Source organism: Bacillus rossius, chromosome 1 (assembly GCF_032445375.1).
Source record: "Bacillus rossius redtenbacheri isolate Brsri chromosome 1, Brsri_v3, whole genome shotgun sequence".
In the NCBI taxonomy this organism is placed as follows: domain Eukaryota; kingdom Metazoa; phylum Arthropoda; class Insecta; order Phasmatodea; family Bacillidae; genus Bacillus; species Bacillus rossius.
The window spans coordinates 157965640-157983553 of record NC_086330.1 but is presented as its reverse complement, the minus strand read 5'-3'; the positions used below and the strand labels follow the sequence as shown (position 1 = coordinate 157983553).

The following is a 17914-nucleotide window of genomic DNA, read 5'->3' as shown; positions in this document are numbered from 1 at the left end:
CGCCCGAAGCCACGAGCGCGCAAGCGGACCCACGCATTAGCTGCCATGCTAGCATCTCGCCCGATGATGACGGCCGCTATATAAGGCGGCGCCATCAACAAACCGGTCTCCCCAGCGACTGGTTCCGCGCTCCTTCCTCGCCACCACGAGGCGAGAGCGTTCCCCGAGCCGCCTGGACACGTGCAGTTCACACGGCAGTCCCGGCGTGGACCACAGACTACTGCGGCTGCGTCCAGCGCTCCAAGCGGGGGCGGGCACAACCGACTCCGTGTTCATAATAACACAAACCAGTCTTTCAGTACTCGCCAGAGATGTGTAACATATAACCTCGGTAACGAGCAAATACTTGTGTTCGCTTGTTGCATATACACTTTTAATGCTAAACTCGGCCACGAAATTTAACGTAGAACCCTTTAAAATAATTCCGAGCGTGATAAATGTACGCAAATTGTGTTTCCAACTACATTTCCGCAACCGCCGTTAGAATTCGCTGCCGGAGCAGCTACGTCGACTATCGAAGAGCGAAGTTTCAAACTATACAATGAAAAGACTCCGATTAAAGCGGATAAGAGTTGAAAAAATACAAAACCCCGGCTTTAGGCCTGATTTTCGACAAGGAATTTTACATAAAATACTGTCCATGTTGTTAAAATTCATCAACCAGTTAATAATTACTTTTGGATTTGTGAAATTTGTTTCACACCATTCGCCTCAGATGGCAGCATCGTGGTTACACATTTCCGTTCTACGCGACTTCCGTTCCATTCACGAAATTACTCCTACCAAATGCCTTAGGTATACCGAGAGCTGAGATGTTGCACATCATTAATATTATCATTACATATTTATACCACAGATAAATTATGAACTAAAAAAAAAAAAAAAGGCGATGGCCAAAATATAATTGCGTTACGTGGAGGGTCACCAACGTAAGTCATTTCACCAAGCCATCTAAGCCTATATGCATGCAATAAGTGGAAAACTTTATTAACATTTTAAACGTTTACCTTAAGAGATGTAGTTTAGACGTTTAACATCCCTGTTTTACAGTTAGGATTGCCTCCAAAGTGAGGGGCTTTTTAATTCTACCCCAATACCTTGGGATCAACATCGAAGCTTATGCAGCTGTGGGTATGGTATTTATCATTTCACACCAATGGAACACATTCGCACCTAAGTAAAATGGGCCCTCTGCGCTTCTGTGCGGTAATCAGGTGACGTAGAAACCCCTACTTCACCTACGCCTACCACAAATATTAAAAAATCCTGTACTTTTACAAAAGATTCCTCAGGACACCAGTTGCCAGCAAATAGTTCGTAATACTACAAGAAAGAAATTGTAAATTTGTACAACACATGGCTATGGTTATTTTTGCATATATGAAATAAATTTTTCGAGATATTCTTATATTTTAACTGATGTTTCATTCAAACGTAATTATTTTAAACCATGGAAAATATAATAGAATATTTAACAATTGTACTTTATTTTGTTTTATTATACTATTAATGAGCGCAGTTAATACTGGAAAGCTATTTAGGGAACGGTTTACAAATAACTTTAACTACTGGAGGTACTGTAACAACACAAAACATAAATTCCCGGGTAAGAATTCGAACTCAGTATTACTGCGGACACTATTTTTTAGTAATACTTTTTTTTCGTGTAAATGTACAATTATACAAATATCTGTAATTTTACATTAACATTTTTGTTCCATTTACAAAAAAAATGTAAAGTGTAGCAACTGAATGTTTTTACTACCGTCAGTTCTAGGATCCTTCATTTGTATTATTTTAGATTATTTTTATTGTCGATAAACCTAACCAACCTTTAATTTTAGTTACAATCACCTAGACTTGATAAAACACACCCTCTCGGAAATAAAATATAAAGAATGAATTTTTGTGGATATTTGTACTCAAACAACGATTTTGACCTATTATTTATGTAACTAGCCTAGATAGCCTTAACAACTTTTAAATGTTTGATACGATCACCTGGACATGCTAGAACCTAAAGTACAACACCTAAAATAAACAATTTTTTAAAAATAATTGTATTAATGTAACAAACCTTACCTAACTTTTACAATAAAACAGAGGAAAAGAAATAACAAAAAAATGTGAACGCGAGCGTCTGATTCCATGTAAGTGAATCTTAGGTTTTTCTCACCAAACAAGCTAATGCTACCCAACAGCTCTATGGTGCCAACACAAGCAAGCTAGCGTGCGAAAGATAACCTACCCGCGAAAGGCGTCGCTACAGTAACATTTTATAAAAGAAATATGTTTTATAGTTGATGAAATTTTTTAATAATTTCTATTCAATGAATTGAAGCACTGGATATTTATTTACACAATAAATTTGCCAAGAGAAAAAAAAAGTTGCTTTAGTTGTAAATTTTTTGGTGTCACGAGTATTAAATAAATAAAATAACGATACTGGACCCATCTTCGGCCGTGAATTCGTTTGTCGAGGTAACAATGTCAGATTTCGCTCAACAATTTTTTAGCTGCCTGGTATTGACGTCAACACCGCAGAGTTTACATGACGAGTCTGAATTCGAACGACACACTTCGGCAGCATGTTCATCAGAAAAATATAAGTTGAAAACATACACGAGATCCAAAGTGCTTCCCAAGGCTTGGAGTTGGAGCTGACAACTGGATAAACCAGTTTTTCTACCTTAAAATTATTTTTCTTTTAGTACCTGGAGACCACGACTTTACGTCTGATAATTATTTGTTACATGTTGTTATCACCAATTATTTTACAAGAAATAATAATATTACGACTGCGAAAAGTTTTGCAGTTGTGGTAGGATAAAGGATATACATACCTCAAGTAGTCAGTCTAGTCGCAATTCATTATGTATTACACTAAAATAACATTTTAATTCGCTAACCGCAGAAAAGCTACACACCTCGTTTTTTTCTCTTTTAAAGAAGAGCCAAATAACCGTTTTAAACCTTTGATATGGAATCAATTTATTATTTTAATATGCCTTATCTCTGTATTAGTATACTTTCTCAGTATGCACTTGTAATAAATTTCTGTAAGTCCGTGAATAAAATGTAAGTTTTGTAACAGTGGGCTTGAATAAGCGTGATTAGCGTTCATTTAGTGTGGAGTCACACGCAACATACCATCAACAACTTTGGTAGCTTTCCGCTTGGCAAAAAAAAAAATAATAAAATATTAAGTCTATAGGTACCTAAACGGAGGGTAATTTTCTATAGACGTTTAATGAAATAAAAAAATAACTTACTAGTTTAAAATGCACACAATTAATAAAATGGTAACCCAAATTTCCATTCGTAATCACTTCAAGAGTTTAATTTGGGTGACTTGCTATTTTTGTTTGAACTAAAAAAATTCAAGGAGCATTTACATATTCAATTAAACAAATATTTAAATGTTATTTACTATACATAACGCTTAAACTCTACTCTAAGTAATGTAATGGTTGTGGTAAATTCATAACTTAATCAACCACCGGTAGTTAGGCAATAGCAAAAAGCTCGCCTGAAACTAAAGCATTTATGGTTTTAACAAAAGATCTATTTGCGTATTCGCCCACCTAGTTTATTTTCTTCTCGGTTTCCACATTCAGGTCAGATTCTTGAAACAGGCGCCAAAAACCTTACGACAAAAAAATACACGCAGATTTTGATGGACGCAATTAATCAGTTGTACCATATACTTACTGTTCTAAAAAAAACAAAGCTCAGTATTTTGAAGTGTTTAAAAAATGTTTTAAATACTTGTTCAAAAATAATTTCGGCAAAATAATAAACTACAAAAAATTACAACTGCAATTTTACAGGCAACATTTATTCATAAACGAAATTGTGGAACATTTTCTACCATTTAATTTACGCAAGTTTAGTAACTACCTTTGCTCAGTGCAGTGAACTTTTACAATTCCGAGCGTTCCGCGACACCGCACTTAAACCTACACACGTTATCAAGAGACTGAAATTATCAACGTCATATCCATGCAAACCGTATTACCATTGAATAGATACATGCTTGACATAATTAAGAGTTTTGTTCTTTTAATAGTTCTTGCAATGGACAAGGTTGATTTAAGATGTTGTTTTGGACATAGGGCCTACACCATTGCTGATTTCACTATATGTCATAAGAAACCTTAACAACATCTTAAATCATAATTAATAGAGACAGGAAAAATTCGCGGATTCATTTCACGACAGCCTGAAATTCAAATAGTTATACCTTAGTGCTGCCTCTGCTATTGGCTCACAACTCACCTGGATGACTCTGGGCCAGTGAGAAACACTCAACCGTAGCTGTATCGAATCACAGGCCGCTACGTTGGGACACTTTCACGAGACAGCAGCCAATGAGAGGGTGGCACTTGACTGAGTGTACGTAGAACTATAAAGTTCATCCTAGAGGTCATGGAACCCGCGAATTTTCCCGGCCCCTAATAATTAATAGTTCACCAAACCGATAAAAAAAACAAATAAAAAACCAGGGGAAACTAAAAAAAGCAGACGAGTACATAAACCTACCAACAGGGTAGCATTTCAAATCGCAGTCTTAAGAAAACACTAAAATACTGAAGTGAAAAACCCGAATAAAATTCAAGTATAGGCATATATATCAACCTTATTCTAGCGCGTTTCAAAATTTGCATGCGTTCTCATACATACTTGCTCAGCATTGGTCCGAAGTTAAGATTGTTATAATTTGCGTTTCAAGGTTTCTATTAAAAGGTTACAATCTTTCTGCGCCACGAATAACAAAATGAAATTAAAATAAACGCGAGATATGGCATGTTTCATTCTTAGGTTGCAGTGCGCATTTTAATGGAAATTTACTCTTTCTTTCCAATGCACGCTATCTGCTATTAGCACTGTCCCTGTTTCGGTGTTCTCTTTTGCCATGTAGGTATACGCTAAAGAACACAAAAGTTTTAGACACAAAATTATAATGAAATTAACTTTTTTAAATGTATCTGAAGCATTGTATTTTGTAAGGGGAAAATTTTAATAAGGATTTCGGAAATAAGTTTTCTTGTGTAGTTCATCAAGAGCGTCTGATAATATTCCATTTTTATTTATAAGGAGACGTAACTGAATAACTCCATCTTGATTTCAACAGTTTTTCTCGACAATTTTTTTATGTAACATGATATTAACAATTTTGTCTCTGTTTGTGCATAGCACATACTTCAATTGAATGCCTTTTAATTAGCAGTTAAAGGCTGTTACAAATAGTTTCTCCCGTGAAATAATTTTTGTTTAGCATTATTTGTTTTATCTTTCACAATTAACTACGACTGTAAGAATACAGTCAATAGACAATATTTCTGATCTTAGAAAGACAATGAAAAGTAGAATTATATCTATATTAAAACTTATAATAATTAACGATGGTATACAAAATAATATTTGTAACATGGACAAGCTGGGCGGTATGAACCTGGAACTCTACACTGCGCACTAAGAGTGAGGCGCTGTACAGACGCAAGGGTGAGCGCATGATGGAAAGCTTCACGGGCACCAGAGCTGGTGGCGGGCCACTGAGAATTACGTCACGTAAAGGAGGAGCATTGCCGCTGTCGCCCGGCGACCACGCGAGGACTCTGGTTGTGCGTGCGTCGATGGAGGGTCGGGGGCGAAGAGACAGGCGGGGAGAGGCCTACCTCCCAGGGGCAATCGATAGTCGCGGGCGTCTAGGCCGAGGTGCGGGAGTTTGGCTCGGGGTCTCGCAAGCCTCCGTCACCAGAAGGAAGGAATTTTTTTTTTTTTCGAGTTTAACGCATCGCTGCCGCGCCGCGCGGTCACTGTTGGACCCGTCTCCTCCCCCCCCCCCCCGGCTTACAAGCACTAGCCACGGCGACGCTACGTCTGTCCGCATCTGCCGCATTCCCCCGCACCCCTCCTCATCCAGCCATAGCGAGGACCCAGCGCGCAACACGCACTGCGCACATGCGTGGCAGCCGCCGCCCGCCGCGAACCGCTTCCCTTTCCGCTCGCAGAACGCACGTGTCGCCCCCCAGCAGACGTCACACGGACAATAATTAAAAAAACACGCATGGTTAGGGTTTTAGAGAGGGTGTTTGCGGCGCGGACATCGAACTGGTGATGGTATGCGAACACAAACATGATTCGGAACGGACAATTACTGAATATTACATGCCTTTTATCAATTACTCTCGGTGAAAAGAGAAGATCCGGCCTGAGATAGTACCTGTGCAAGTACAAATGCATAATAAATTAAACTTAAAAATAATTTAATTGACACATATAGAGTTGTGACTAGGGCCTGGAAAAATTCGCTTTTTGCCTCTAGGACAGACTCCACACTCCTATAAAATTTAAGAAAAATAACACCTGTTCATTGGCTGCAAATAAATTGTGAGACGTCTATGATCCGACACTTCTTTGGTTGTGGGCTGCACAATGGCCAATTGTTTTCCCAGTAATATGCGTGCCGATAAGGGAAGCAGCATAGAGGTATGCGTAGTTGAATTGCATCCTATCACGAAATGAATCTGCGGATTTGTTCGGTCTCTAGTTATGACTGAAAACACAGCACAGTAGAAGAATATGACTGTACACAGGCACTGACCTTGACGGCGGCCTGGTTCTCCTTGTCGAGCAGGAACTCCATGGAGCGCGCGCGCGAGTCGGCCGCCACGCTGTCCCGGCCCCCGGGGGGCGGCAGCGCCAGTGTGAGCGGCTGCGCGCCCGCCCCCAGGTCGGCGAGCGAGCGGGCCTTCTTGCCCTGGGGCGGCGCCGCCCCCGCGGCGTCCAGGTCCGTCTCCAGCAGGCCGGGCCGCGCGCCGGACATCTCGGCGGCGACTGAGGGCTGGCGGCGCGGGGGCAGGGGCGGCTTGCTCGCCACCACCTCCTCCCGCGCGCCCTCCCCGCGGTGCAGGGGGATGATGCGCACGTCCTCGTACTCGGCGTCCTGCCGCGCCGGGGGCGGCGGGGGCGGCGGGGACGAGGCGCGCTTCTTGTCGCCGCGCGCCTTCCGGCCGCCGCCCAGCCGCCGCAGCGAGAAGCGCTGGAAGAAGCCGCCGAAGCGCCCGAGGCCCTTCTTGCCGGACGAGGAGGAGGCGATAGAGGCGACGGAGTCGACGCTGGACTCGCGGCTGCCGCGCGGGTCCATGTCGGCGCGCGGACTGGCGGCCCCCGGCCCGCCCACCTGCACGCGCCGCACCAGCAGCGGGCTGGCCTCGCCCTCGCGCCCGTCGCGCCAGCTCACGTGGTCCACGGTGGGGCTGAAGCGCACCTCGCGGCCCGCCATGTCCGCGGCGCGCAGCAGGTCCGGCGCGCTGCACGTCGCCTCGTGCTGCTGCCGCGGCGGCTCGGGCTCGTCTAGCCGCGGCTCGCTGCGCCACTGCTCCCCGCCCCCTCCCGCCGCCGCCACGCTAAATTTAGCGTCCTCCCCGGGGGACGGCGTGCGCTCCTTGGCGCCGCCGCTGCTGCAGTCCGAGTCGTCCTCGGCGCGCCGCCCCTCCTGGTCGCCGAAGCCGCTGTCCTCGCTGAGGTTCTCGGCGGAGCGGCGGGGCGGCGGCTCGGGGGCGGCGGCCGGGGGCGGCGACAGCAGGTTCAGGCCGTCCAGGCTGCGGAACGAGTGCAGGCGGCCCGACGACCTGAAGCTGCTGGCGCGCGACGACCACGAGGACAGGCGCAGCGTGTCGTCCGAGTCGCCCTCCTCGTCGCTGCTGCCGGCGGCGGGCGGCTCCAGGGACGCCGTCTCGCAGTGCCGCTCCAGGCACTCGAACTGGATGAGGCTGGACGAGCGCGAGGTGAGCGAGCCGCCCTCCTCCGCCGCCGCCTCGTCGCACAGGTCGTCCGCCGAGCGGCGGCGGCGCTTCTTCGGCACGGCGATGTCGCGCTCCGAGCCGCTCCAGCGGCCGCCGCCGTCTGCCGAGAACACGAGCCCCTCACACTACAACCTGACACCACACTCCACACTTTCATTTCGTCTTACTCTGTGTACGTGTCAACTGGTTAGCAGTTGGATAGCAAAACTAATCGCAATTATATAAAGGCTAATATTATATACATTTTTTATACAACTTGAAAAGCACTAGGTATGAATAATCGTATAAAGATTCCATCATGGTAAATATTGCTAAACAAACACAATACCCACAAATCTTAACTAAATTAGCGTTAAACTGCATTGTAACCACAAAAAAAACAATATGCTATGGAGCTAGGAAAAAAGGAGGGGAGTTTTTCTCATTTTGACTTCAAGTATTAACATAAGAAATATTAAACACACCAGTCCCTTACTTCTTATCTCCAACTCTGAATGGGGAGAAAAAAATTTTGTTTGGCTACTAAAACTGTTTTGTTAGTATAGCACAGTACCGTATAGTTGTAAATAATTTGGTATGGTGCACGACATGGGCTAAAATCTGTAGGATTCCAAAAAAAAAAAAAAAAAGTGGGAATAACTCTTATCATTCTCATTTCACAATTACCATTTTATTGAGGGGGGGGGGGAGAGAGAGAGAGAGAGAGGAGGCTGACATTCCCTGGGATTTACGCCCATGGTGCAAGAAATTACCTATTATATTAGTGACAATCGGCAACATTTTCCTTTAACTAACAAAATTATTTTGTCGCCGTAAAATTATTGGTAGAATGAGCATGTTCACAAAACATATTATGGCAGCCGCAACCCTATTATGTTCAGTGTAACTACAAAATAGTAAAATTAGTGCTTTAATAACCTCCAGGTACTCCGCAGTACTCTCGTAGATTTTTTTTTCCTGTTGCGGTAGAAACCTTGAAAATTAGCTGTATTTAATTTTACCAGGATGAACTCCAGCACTGGAACACAAATTCGAGTATACTGTCCACTGGCTGCCTCTACAATTTACATTTGTAATGCTGTTATTGGTTTCTTACAGGGTTGGCTTATTTAAACCACATTGGTTTAAACGAAGTGGTTTTTATTAAAAATAATAAAAAAATGTATTTTTGAATTGAATATCTTAATAAATGTTAATTAAAGGTTATTTCAACTCTAATAACAATAGTTTGCTCATTAACGTTTCTTATGATTTAAAGGAACAAAAAAATATATACTAATCAATATCTTATTTAAATTATCTGAATAAGTTTTACCCAGATAAATACTCCTCTAAATTTTAAACAATTAGTGAAATGTAGTCAGTGCAAAAAGAGGAAATAAATAAATTTATTATTTAAAAAAAATCATATTCCATGGGAAAAAGACTCCGAATGTACTGTAAATACCCATTCAGTGGGAAACACCCATTCTACGGAGAATCCTCCTCCTGTGGGGAAATACCCTTTTTTGTGGTTTAGTCTGGTTCAATGACCTTCATAATGGACTCCAAAGTCCTACGTATATTCGGGCAGATGTCACCCACTCATCGGGTGCTGTCTTGTGATAAATCCCAACGTAGTTGTAGCCCGAGATTCCTCGTTGATCCAAAGACTTCAAGACTAGTTGTCAGCCAATAGCAGAGGCAGCAGTAAGGTATAATTATTTGAATTTTAGCCTGAACGCGAAATAAATCCACGAATTATTTCTGTCTTTACTTATAATCCAATAAGAATGCAGTAAGTGTATAATGATATGCATCCAAGCCTCACTTCAAATAACCACATGAATTATGCAGGTCACTTACAACTGCAACCAGCCTGAAGTATGCTATCTGCTCCGGTCAAATTCTAACAGTATCGCAATATTAGACGTATTTTGAGTTTATACTGCTGCCAGATGGATTCGCAAAATTTTCCTGTCCCAGACTTTACTGTTAACGCTAAATACAAAGATCATTATTTCATTGATTTTGTCGTAATATTCCTTCTGAATCCAATTACAATTTTACTTCTACTTTACTCCAAATCCCACCTGGAATTTAAATAATAATGACAATGTTGCGGGTGTAAATTTGCTGCTATCGATTTTGTACAATGTTTACCCCCCTGAAAACAGACAACCCGCCAGACACCGCAGCTTCGCTGGTTGCATGTCATCCTGGCAACGTCCCGCGGAGCTTGCAACGTGACACGTGACCAGGAGCTTGTCACGTGACAGGGAGCTGCCGCGTTACAGGAAGCTGTCACGTGACAGAGAGCAGTCTCGTGAGTCGGAAGTAGTTCCGGCGCGAGTTCGTTCGCCAGCCTTCTGAAAGAGAAGTCGGAGCCAGGGGGTATAAATAGGCCCCCTCGGACATGCGTCACCATGCCGCCACCTTAACAGCCGCCAGTCTACACGCCACGCCGTCATGCTGCCCGAATCTGCACCTGAACAAGATGTTGGACAGCCTCACGAGTGAGTTAGAAGTACTCTACACATGTTTTGAGCTAACATTAGCCCGATCGCAGCCATCGGGGAGACAGTGCAGCAGTGAAGGAAGGTAACTAGCCCGAAGCCTGGTATACGCCACTCGCCTACAAGTTGAAACTCGCCGAGCGAGTATTTTGTGAAAACTCGCACGTCCGATTTGGGTACTGTTGAGTGGTTAGAGTACCACTTAGTATCAGAAAAGACTCGCCGGCGATGTAACCAATTTTACTCTCTGGGCGAGTGAAGAGGAAGCGAGTAACCCGAGGCAGTTGGTGCAAGGAGGGCGCATGTATCAAGAAGGTGGCAGTGACCAGGCTGGTCTAAGGCAGTATTAAGAAACAGCGACTGAGAACAATTATCGACAAGTTGTGTGAGCTGGTCAGAATGAATGACTTATGTCACCCTTGTGTCACTGGACCAGTTTACGTATGATATGACATCGAAGTGAAACGACTTCTGAACGAGTGTACCACGTGGAGTCAAGGAACATTTACTGACGAGTCGCGAAAGGCGAATCGAAGCCAGTGTTTCGTCGAGTCGTCCCAGGGGCTTTATTGTGGAGTTCCTATCAGCCGTCAGTTTCAGCGAAGTCCGGGTAGAGTACAGCAGGGGTTGGAGAGAGCTACTCGGCCGGCGAGTGGACGGCGGAAAACCACTCGCCGCGAGCCCCAGAACTGGGCGTCATCCTATCAAATTTTAGGGCGAGTGACCACCCTGATAGGTCCCTACATTCAGAGGGGGATTATTCGTCGCTGTAGTTTGTACGCGCATATTTTTGATTAATATTTATTTTAAATAACAAGACACTAGGAATAAGATTAGAATAACGTGTTTGTGTGTCTCTTGTTTATTTAATAATAATATTTTATGGTATCACGAATGGTAAAGACTGAGTTATTTGAATAAGTAAAGTTGCCAGTATAATATCGTGATATTGTGTTTAGTGGATTTTTGCTCCTAAAGCAAATAAAGCCTGTTGTATGTGTGGAGCGTACTATAATAAATAATATTTGCAAGTGGCTCCAGTAAAGTATTAAGAATTCATGTCAAAGTTTTGTATCTCCAAGTTATGCTGATTGGTAATGGTGTATTTTCTCTCCTTGTTACTCTTTATGATACGGGAACGAAACCTAGTGCTAAGATGAAGAGTGTACATGCAAACAAGAGAACATGTGTTGCTTTAAACACATCGTGAAATTGATGTGTTCCAATTAAGTTTGAATAAACGTGTCTCTCTCAACACAGTTTTTGTGTTCGCTCGGTTTAAACCTATTTTTGTCCCTCTCGGAGTGTAAAACAAGATGGAAGACAAAGAACTGTCAACCCCATCCCTTCCTCCTCCAAATTCCCGAAATTGACTCCACACAGTTACTTAACACCTTACAGTGCTTGTTTCAAGACAATTTTTTAGGCTTTACAAGCCAAATCATCACGTCCTTACCACAAAATATTTTAATTTGTGAGTTACTTTCAAAAATATATTTGGAGAAGGCTAAAAATAACACACTTCGCCCCTAATGTCAGTATGCCCTACATAAATTAGAACACACTGCAGCTAAAACAAGCAAAATACTTAATTTCTTGTATGAAGAGGCTCTATACCTTCAAAGTTATTTACAAAAGTAGTTTTTATTAATACGCTTCGGTAGCCGTTCATCTTACATCGTATCAGCTAACATTATGATTTGTTTCCCAAAAGAACCCGCGCCACTCACGTATTAACTTGGCTCAAGCGCCAACAAAATACCAGGCAACACATTATAAAATAGGGCTTACACAGGGGCGTGGTGTTAGATTTGGTACCGCGCTGCACAGAATCAGCGTCAGTGCTGAACTTTGTTCACTACGCAGCAGCACGCAAGTGATTCTCGGTGAAAGAGATCTCGGGGCGGAGAAGCTGCGAGTTATTTCCCGACACGGCGGACCACGAGTGATCGTTATTTTATTTCTGGAAGCGAGTGCATACCGACGAGGCAGCGGGGCTCCGGCGCTCTGTCCCCGAAATAGTTTCTCATCGGAGAAAAGCCGCCATAATAAACACGTCTGAGCTCCACACTCTCCCCGGCATGACACCTCCTTCCCTAAACGCGGAAGTGCGTGCTGATGTTCATAAACTCGGGAAAATTTCAGGACTCCAATACGCAGTGAAATGTTGGCACCGGCAGCTAGCGCAGAAGACGTCGGGATCTGAACAGCGCGCCATATTGCAGAGTGTTCGCCCTGACCGAGACGTGCTCCCTTCCCCTTGACGACTCCATTTGCTGCGAGCTCCTAGGAGTAGCCTCAGTTCCCCTCCGGCGCATGCGCGGTGGTGTGATAGTTCTGCTCAGGGGCGACAGCAAGTTCCCAATCCTTCTTCTGCGTCGGTCGCTTGTAGGAATACCACGTGCTTGGGCATCGGGTCTGACATGAGTCATACACGAGAGTGGCGTGCTCCGCTAAGTGTTAGGCGATCTTTTACCTGCAAAGTTAGGTAATTTCATGTTTTGGCACCGCGCTGATAAATTATGTTTGCGTCTTCTAAACGTGACCGTCTGTGGAAATTCCCCACTGGGACTGCGCTCTTCCAGGCAATTTGGTCTTGAACCATGCTTGAGTGGAAATGAGTACTTTACTATTGGTAAATTTTAATTTTATATCATTTAATACGAGGCAGGTGTAGTTCGACGAAGAGCATTCGAGAGAGATAGGCTTTCTGTTTGCGTTCGAATCAGCCTTAATTTAATATGGCTTAAGCACGGGCGCGAACTCCACGTTACACAATGTGGGCACTTGCTGTCGATCACTTTTTTCTTGTAAAATAAAAATATTTGTAAGAACGATTCTCTTATGTTGAAACAGCTAAGCCGTCTAAGTAAGGTTGGGGCTAGCTCGATTTCTGCTCTTAATGCTAGTTCATGTCCGAGCCAGTAATTTCAAACAAATGCTCGTTCTCGGAGCGGGCTTGTAGTTTAGCATACAAATTCCTATGACTGATACGTGACAGTATGCAAACACGTCTGTTTATGAGAGACCCTTTAAATGCCCTTTGTTAAGTTAATGTGGTACCTTGATACTCGAGTATATAATGTTATTTTGCGAGGCCTCGTTATTACTAGTGTGCATTAACTTTTGTAAGAGACAGTTGTAAGCACACTCTGGTTAAGGTCGTGTGAAAACGAGTTTTCATTGCTGGCTGATGCTCACGTTTGTCGGTCTTAGGTATCATGTTACGGGTTCAGCACTTGAGATTTGTACATAAATGTATAAAGACATATCGCTTATGTGAATAGATGACGATGGTTATGTTCTGTCTCTGTAAAACAAACTAACGTAAAGTTTTTTTTGTAGCGACCAGATAAGTTTACAGTTTCTAATATTTTGAAATAAGATATGTTTAGTAATTATCTTAGGCTTTGTAAATAGTTTTGGCTAAATGTCAACAGTGAGAGACATTTGCTATAAAATGAAAACATAATTTCGTTGGAATTTTGGCATTAAAGTTTCGTTTAACATTGCCTCAAGTCAATTAATGTGTTTAGTAAGAGCTTGTACTCTGCTGAATTTGTTTGTTTATAATAAACTATTTCAATTATTAAATGAGAATTTTGATAACTCCTGATTTCTTTCTCCTTAACAGCAATTTTTGTATGTTGCATAGCAGTTATCACGAGACTCAATGTAATTGAGAATAAATGTAAGACGCACAACAAATCAGTTCGCACAGCAAAAAAGTCATTTACGGTTTTTACGCTTTTTTTTAAGGTAGATTTCAGAGAAATACTACCTATTGTAGCCGTTGCCATGGTGCGACTTCCGTAAAATGCTTACATTGTTTTTTTCGTTTCATGATCCATGGGCCCCAAAACCACCGTTTACTTAAAAAGTTTATACATATATATCTCAATTTAGTGGACACGATAACTGTAGCAAATTTTCACAAATCACTTCCAAAATGACACATAAAATATAATAGTGGAAAATCTCAGGCAAGTTCGTTAATGGGCAACTACCGACCAAAGGGATAGAAATGGGGAAAGTTTTTTTGTAAAAAACAGAAAATTCTCTTAACTCCCATAATATGGAAAATATCACATCTGTCTGGCCGTACTCGTAGGAGTAATACAAAAAGCTTTTGTCTGAAAAAGTTTTTGATACGACCAAACATTACTGCAAAGGGTGAAAATAAAGGTTTAAAGAACAAAAATAATCAAAACTCCTTTCGTAGACACTAAATCGTAGTCATAAAAATGTTTTATTAATAATATTATTTTTATCTAAAACTTTTGTCCGAAACAATTCTTGATGAGATGAATCATTGCTGCAAGGTTTTGAAAAAATGGGGGTTTAGAAAATAAAAGAAAAAATTCCCTTTCGGCAAAGTCTACTGGCGTAAAAAGAGTTAGAAGTACATATTTCTTCTGGAAATATTTTAAAATCATCTATAAACTTCTGTAACATTTTATGAACTTACTGTACATAATATATTTATGTTCTCCAATATTACTAAATGATTGATTAAATATTTGGCCGTTTTCCATTCAACGAATTTTCGTTTTATTAAGACTATTTTTAACTCAATGTATCCACCATTGAATAACTTAGAACTAATTTCATATTATATGCCAAATAATTATTTTATATATGCCAAGTAATTATTCAAACACTATTTTTCATTCCTTACACTGTGGCCATAGGCGGCATGGCCACTTGATTTTATATTTATTTTAAGTAATTTTGAATTATGGTTGTTACGTAATTTTAGTTTTAATATTTGCCCCTTCCTTTTTTTAAAAAAAGTATAGGTTTGTTATAAGTTTTGTAAATCTTATTTTTAAATATGTTTTTATATTATGTTATTTTTTACGTTAATGGTTTAGTTTCTTAATATTTAATAATAGCGCTTTGGACTTTCTATCAAAATACTGTGTGCGACGCTCCCCCGCTGTGAGCATGCAAATGGACTGTTCCAAGGCTATAAGGTGGTGGGGGAAATACGTCAAGAGAGGACAGAATGAGCTGTAGGCGGAGTGTCGTCAGCTGATCGCCGTGTGGCGAGTGTGCGCTTCGAGCGTAACGGGCGCGATGGCTCGTGGTATTGGGCCTGGGCAAGCTCGCGAATACTTTTTAAATAAAATCAGCTGACGCGTATTGAGCATTGGGGAATACTTACGTTGTCACGGGTGCTGCCAAGAAGAAGAAGAGTTCACGCTACATTTTCCGTTGATTGCAGAGTTAATATGAAGCATTTAGCACCTCTTCTAAATTACAGCCCGCAAAACTCCGGGCCAGGAGGTCCGGGGTGTGATTCAACGTACATCGTTCGTCCAAGTAAGTGATTCCGGCCCTGAACTTTTGCCCCTGTAATCCCGGGGCGTTGATTTGGATTTTGCCAAAATAAGAGTGAATAATTCAAAAATAACTTCTGCAAAAAGACCCTGCCCACAACTTCGAGTGTATGTTCCATCGTGGTACCAATTTTAACGAACCTTGAATCATGCTTGCCGCGAACCGTCTAAAATTAAAAATCACCCGGGTGTAATTAAGACATTTTAGAGTGACATTTATTTTTATTAACTTTTATTTAAAAAGAATTGTAATTCATTATTTATATATATATATATGTGTATTTTTTGAGCAGCTTTTCATCAATGTCTGATTTTATTTATGGGTTTATTACAGTATTTATTTATTGATATATACTAAAACGTGGCTCTATTAAAAGCCTCTGTAGCACTATAGGGCAAAAGGTTATAGGTATTATTGTAATCTTTTTGAGATTTTGTCTTCAATTAAATTGCCTGCCATGTTCATGCGCAAGTAGTCCTATTAAAGTTTTTGGCATTTCAAGTAATTACGTGTTTTTCGTTTTAAATACTATTACTCTGTTCTCTTCCTTTTCCAAAAGGTCTTTGAATAATTTACTTAAGAATTTTGGGGCACATGTTTATTGGAGCGCGCGCAAAATAATAATTTGAAAAAGATTAAGAATTTACGTGGAGTGTTTAAGGCTGTTCCCAGACGGGTGTCTGACTTGTGGTGGTGTGACACAGGGGGTGCCAACCACGACAAAGTGCGCTACTCTGCTGGGAAGAGCAGATTTCTAATAGTATTTGCGACTTTTTTGTGTTTGAGCATGGCGGTAAATTGGGTATATGAACTTGAGCGGGGCGGAATTATGGCTAACTTAGAAGCGGCAGGAGTAGTGGTCGAAGACGATGATGACGTAGAGATACTACGACTTAAATTAATAGAAATGATAAAAGAAAATTCACATGGGGGACGCGATAATATTCAGCCTGTTTGCACAGAAGAAAGGGATGTGGTGAGCCAAGTAGAAGCAAACCAATTAATTAAAGAGATTGATTCTTTGCCTTTTTTGCAGAAGGGTGGTCCCATGGAATTGCTAGAATTTTGTAAAAGCGTAGAGGAATTGTTGCAATTGCGCATTTTTACGAGCGCGACCAGCCTTTTTAAATGCATAGTTGGTAAATGTGCAGGTGTGGGACGGACTATTATCGCGCGCGGACTCGCGGAAAATTTAGGTTGGAAAAAGGTTAAGGGTTTACTTTGGTTGGGATAACCTGTGTCTTAGACGGGTTAAATACGGGATAATCCATCAATATGTGAATCGGTTTCAAAGAAGAGATGAGTCAATGGGTAGTTACGTGCATGAAATTTTGCAATATGCGAAAATTTTTGAAGATAATTTTTTGGAGGGAGAAGTAGTGAGTCTAATTTTGGAGAATATGAACCCCGAAGTCTGTAGGGAGTGTTCATTCCTAAAGAGACCTGAAAGGGTAGGTGAATTATTAGAGTGGGGCGCGAAAGTTGATAATTTAATGTTCGCGCGGGTAGAGTACGAAAGGACCGCGCGCTTTGATAATAAGAGAGATGGTGTTGAGGATATAAAAACTGAAACTGCTGAGCCCGAGAGGGAGGATTTTCAGAAAACGGTAATTACGCGAACATGTTACCGATGCCATGCTCCAGGGCATTATGTGCGGCAATGTAAACACGAGAAGATGGTTCCGGGTTACGAGTTAAGGCAAAGGAAAAAAGATTTTATTAAATGTTGTATACTTAAAGACAATAAAAATGATGCGGGTAATTTAATGCCGCGTAAGGGAGCAAAGGTTGAAAATAAGGTATGTTTTTCTTGTGAGAAATTGGGGCATTTAAGCCGGAATTGTAACCAGAGAGATGGAAGGCCGGGGATATGTGACTATTGTGGGCAAGAGGGACATCTCGCGAGTTGGTGTAGAATAAAATCGCGTGATAAGAAATATAGGTTTGAAGAAAAACACAGATTAATGGTAATGCGAAATATCAATAATTTTTGTATGAAGGTTGAAGTGGGTGATAGGAAGGTTACTAGCCTAATTGATACGGGAGCCAGTCAAAGTTTTGTGAATCAAAAATTCGCGGATGAATGCATGAAAATAAAAAAAGGATTAGGGAAGGGAAAAGTGCACCCCTGTTACTTCAAAATTCAACTGGCGGACGGTAAGATATACGAAAGTAAATCAAGCGTTATTTTGCACATAAAAGTTGAAAAATTTTCATGGGATCGGAAATTTTACGTGATACCTAATTTGATATTTGATTTAATTT

The 17914-nt window shown here is 41.6% G+C and overlaps 1 protein-coding gene across 1 annotated transcript in view; it reads right to left on the bottom strand.

Moving 5' to 3' along the window:
* LOC134538369 (uncharacterized) overlaps positions 1–17914 on the bottom strand; it is a 408182-nt gene that overhangs the window by 173310 nt on the left and 216958 nt on the right. Inside the window, exon 3 of the mRNA XM_063379678.1 lies at positions 6608–7911. Within this exon, the coding sequence (XP_063235748.1) occupies positions 6608–7911 (1304 nt within the window). The remainder of the gene's footprint in view (positions 1–6607; positions 7912–17914) is intronic.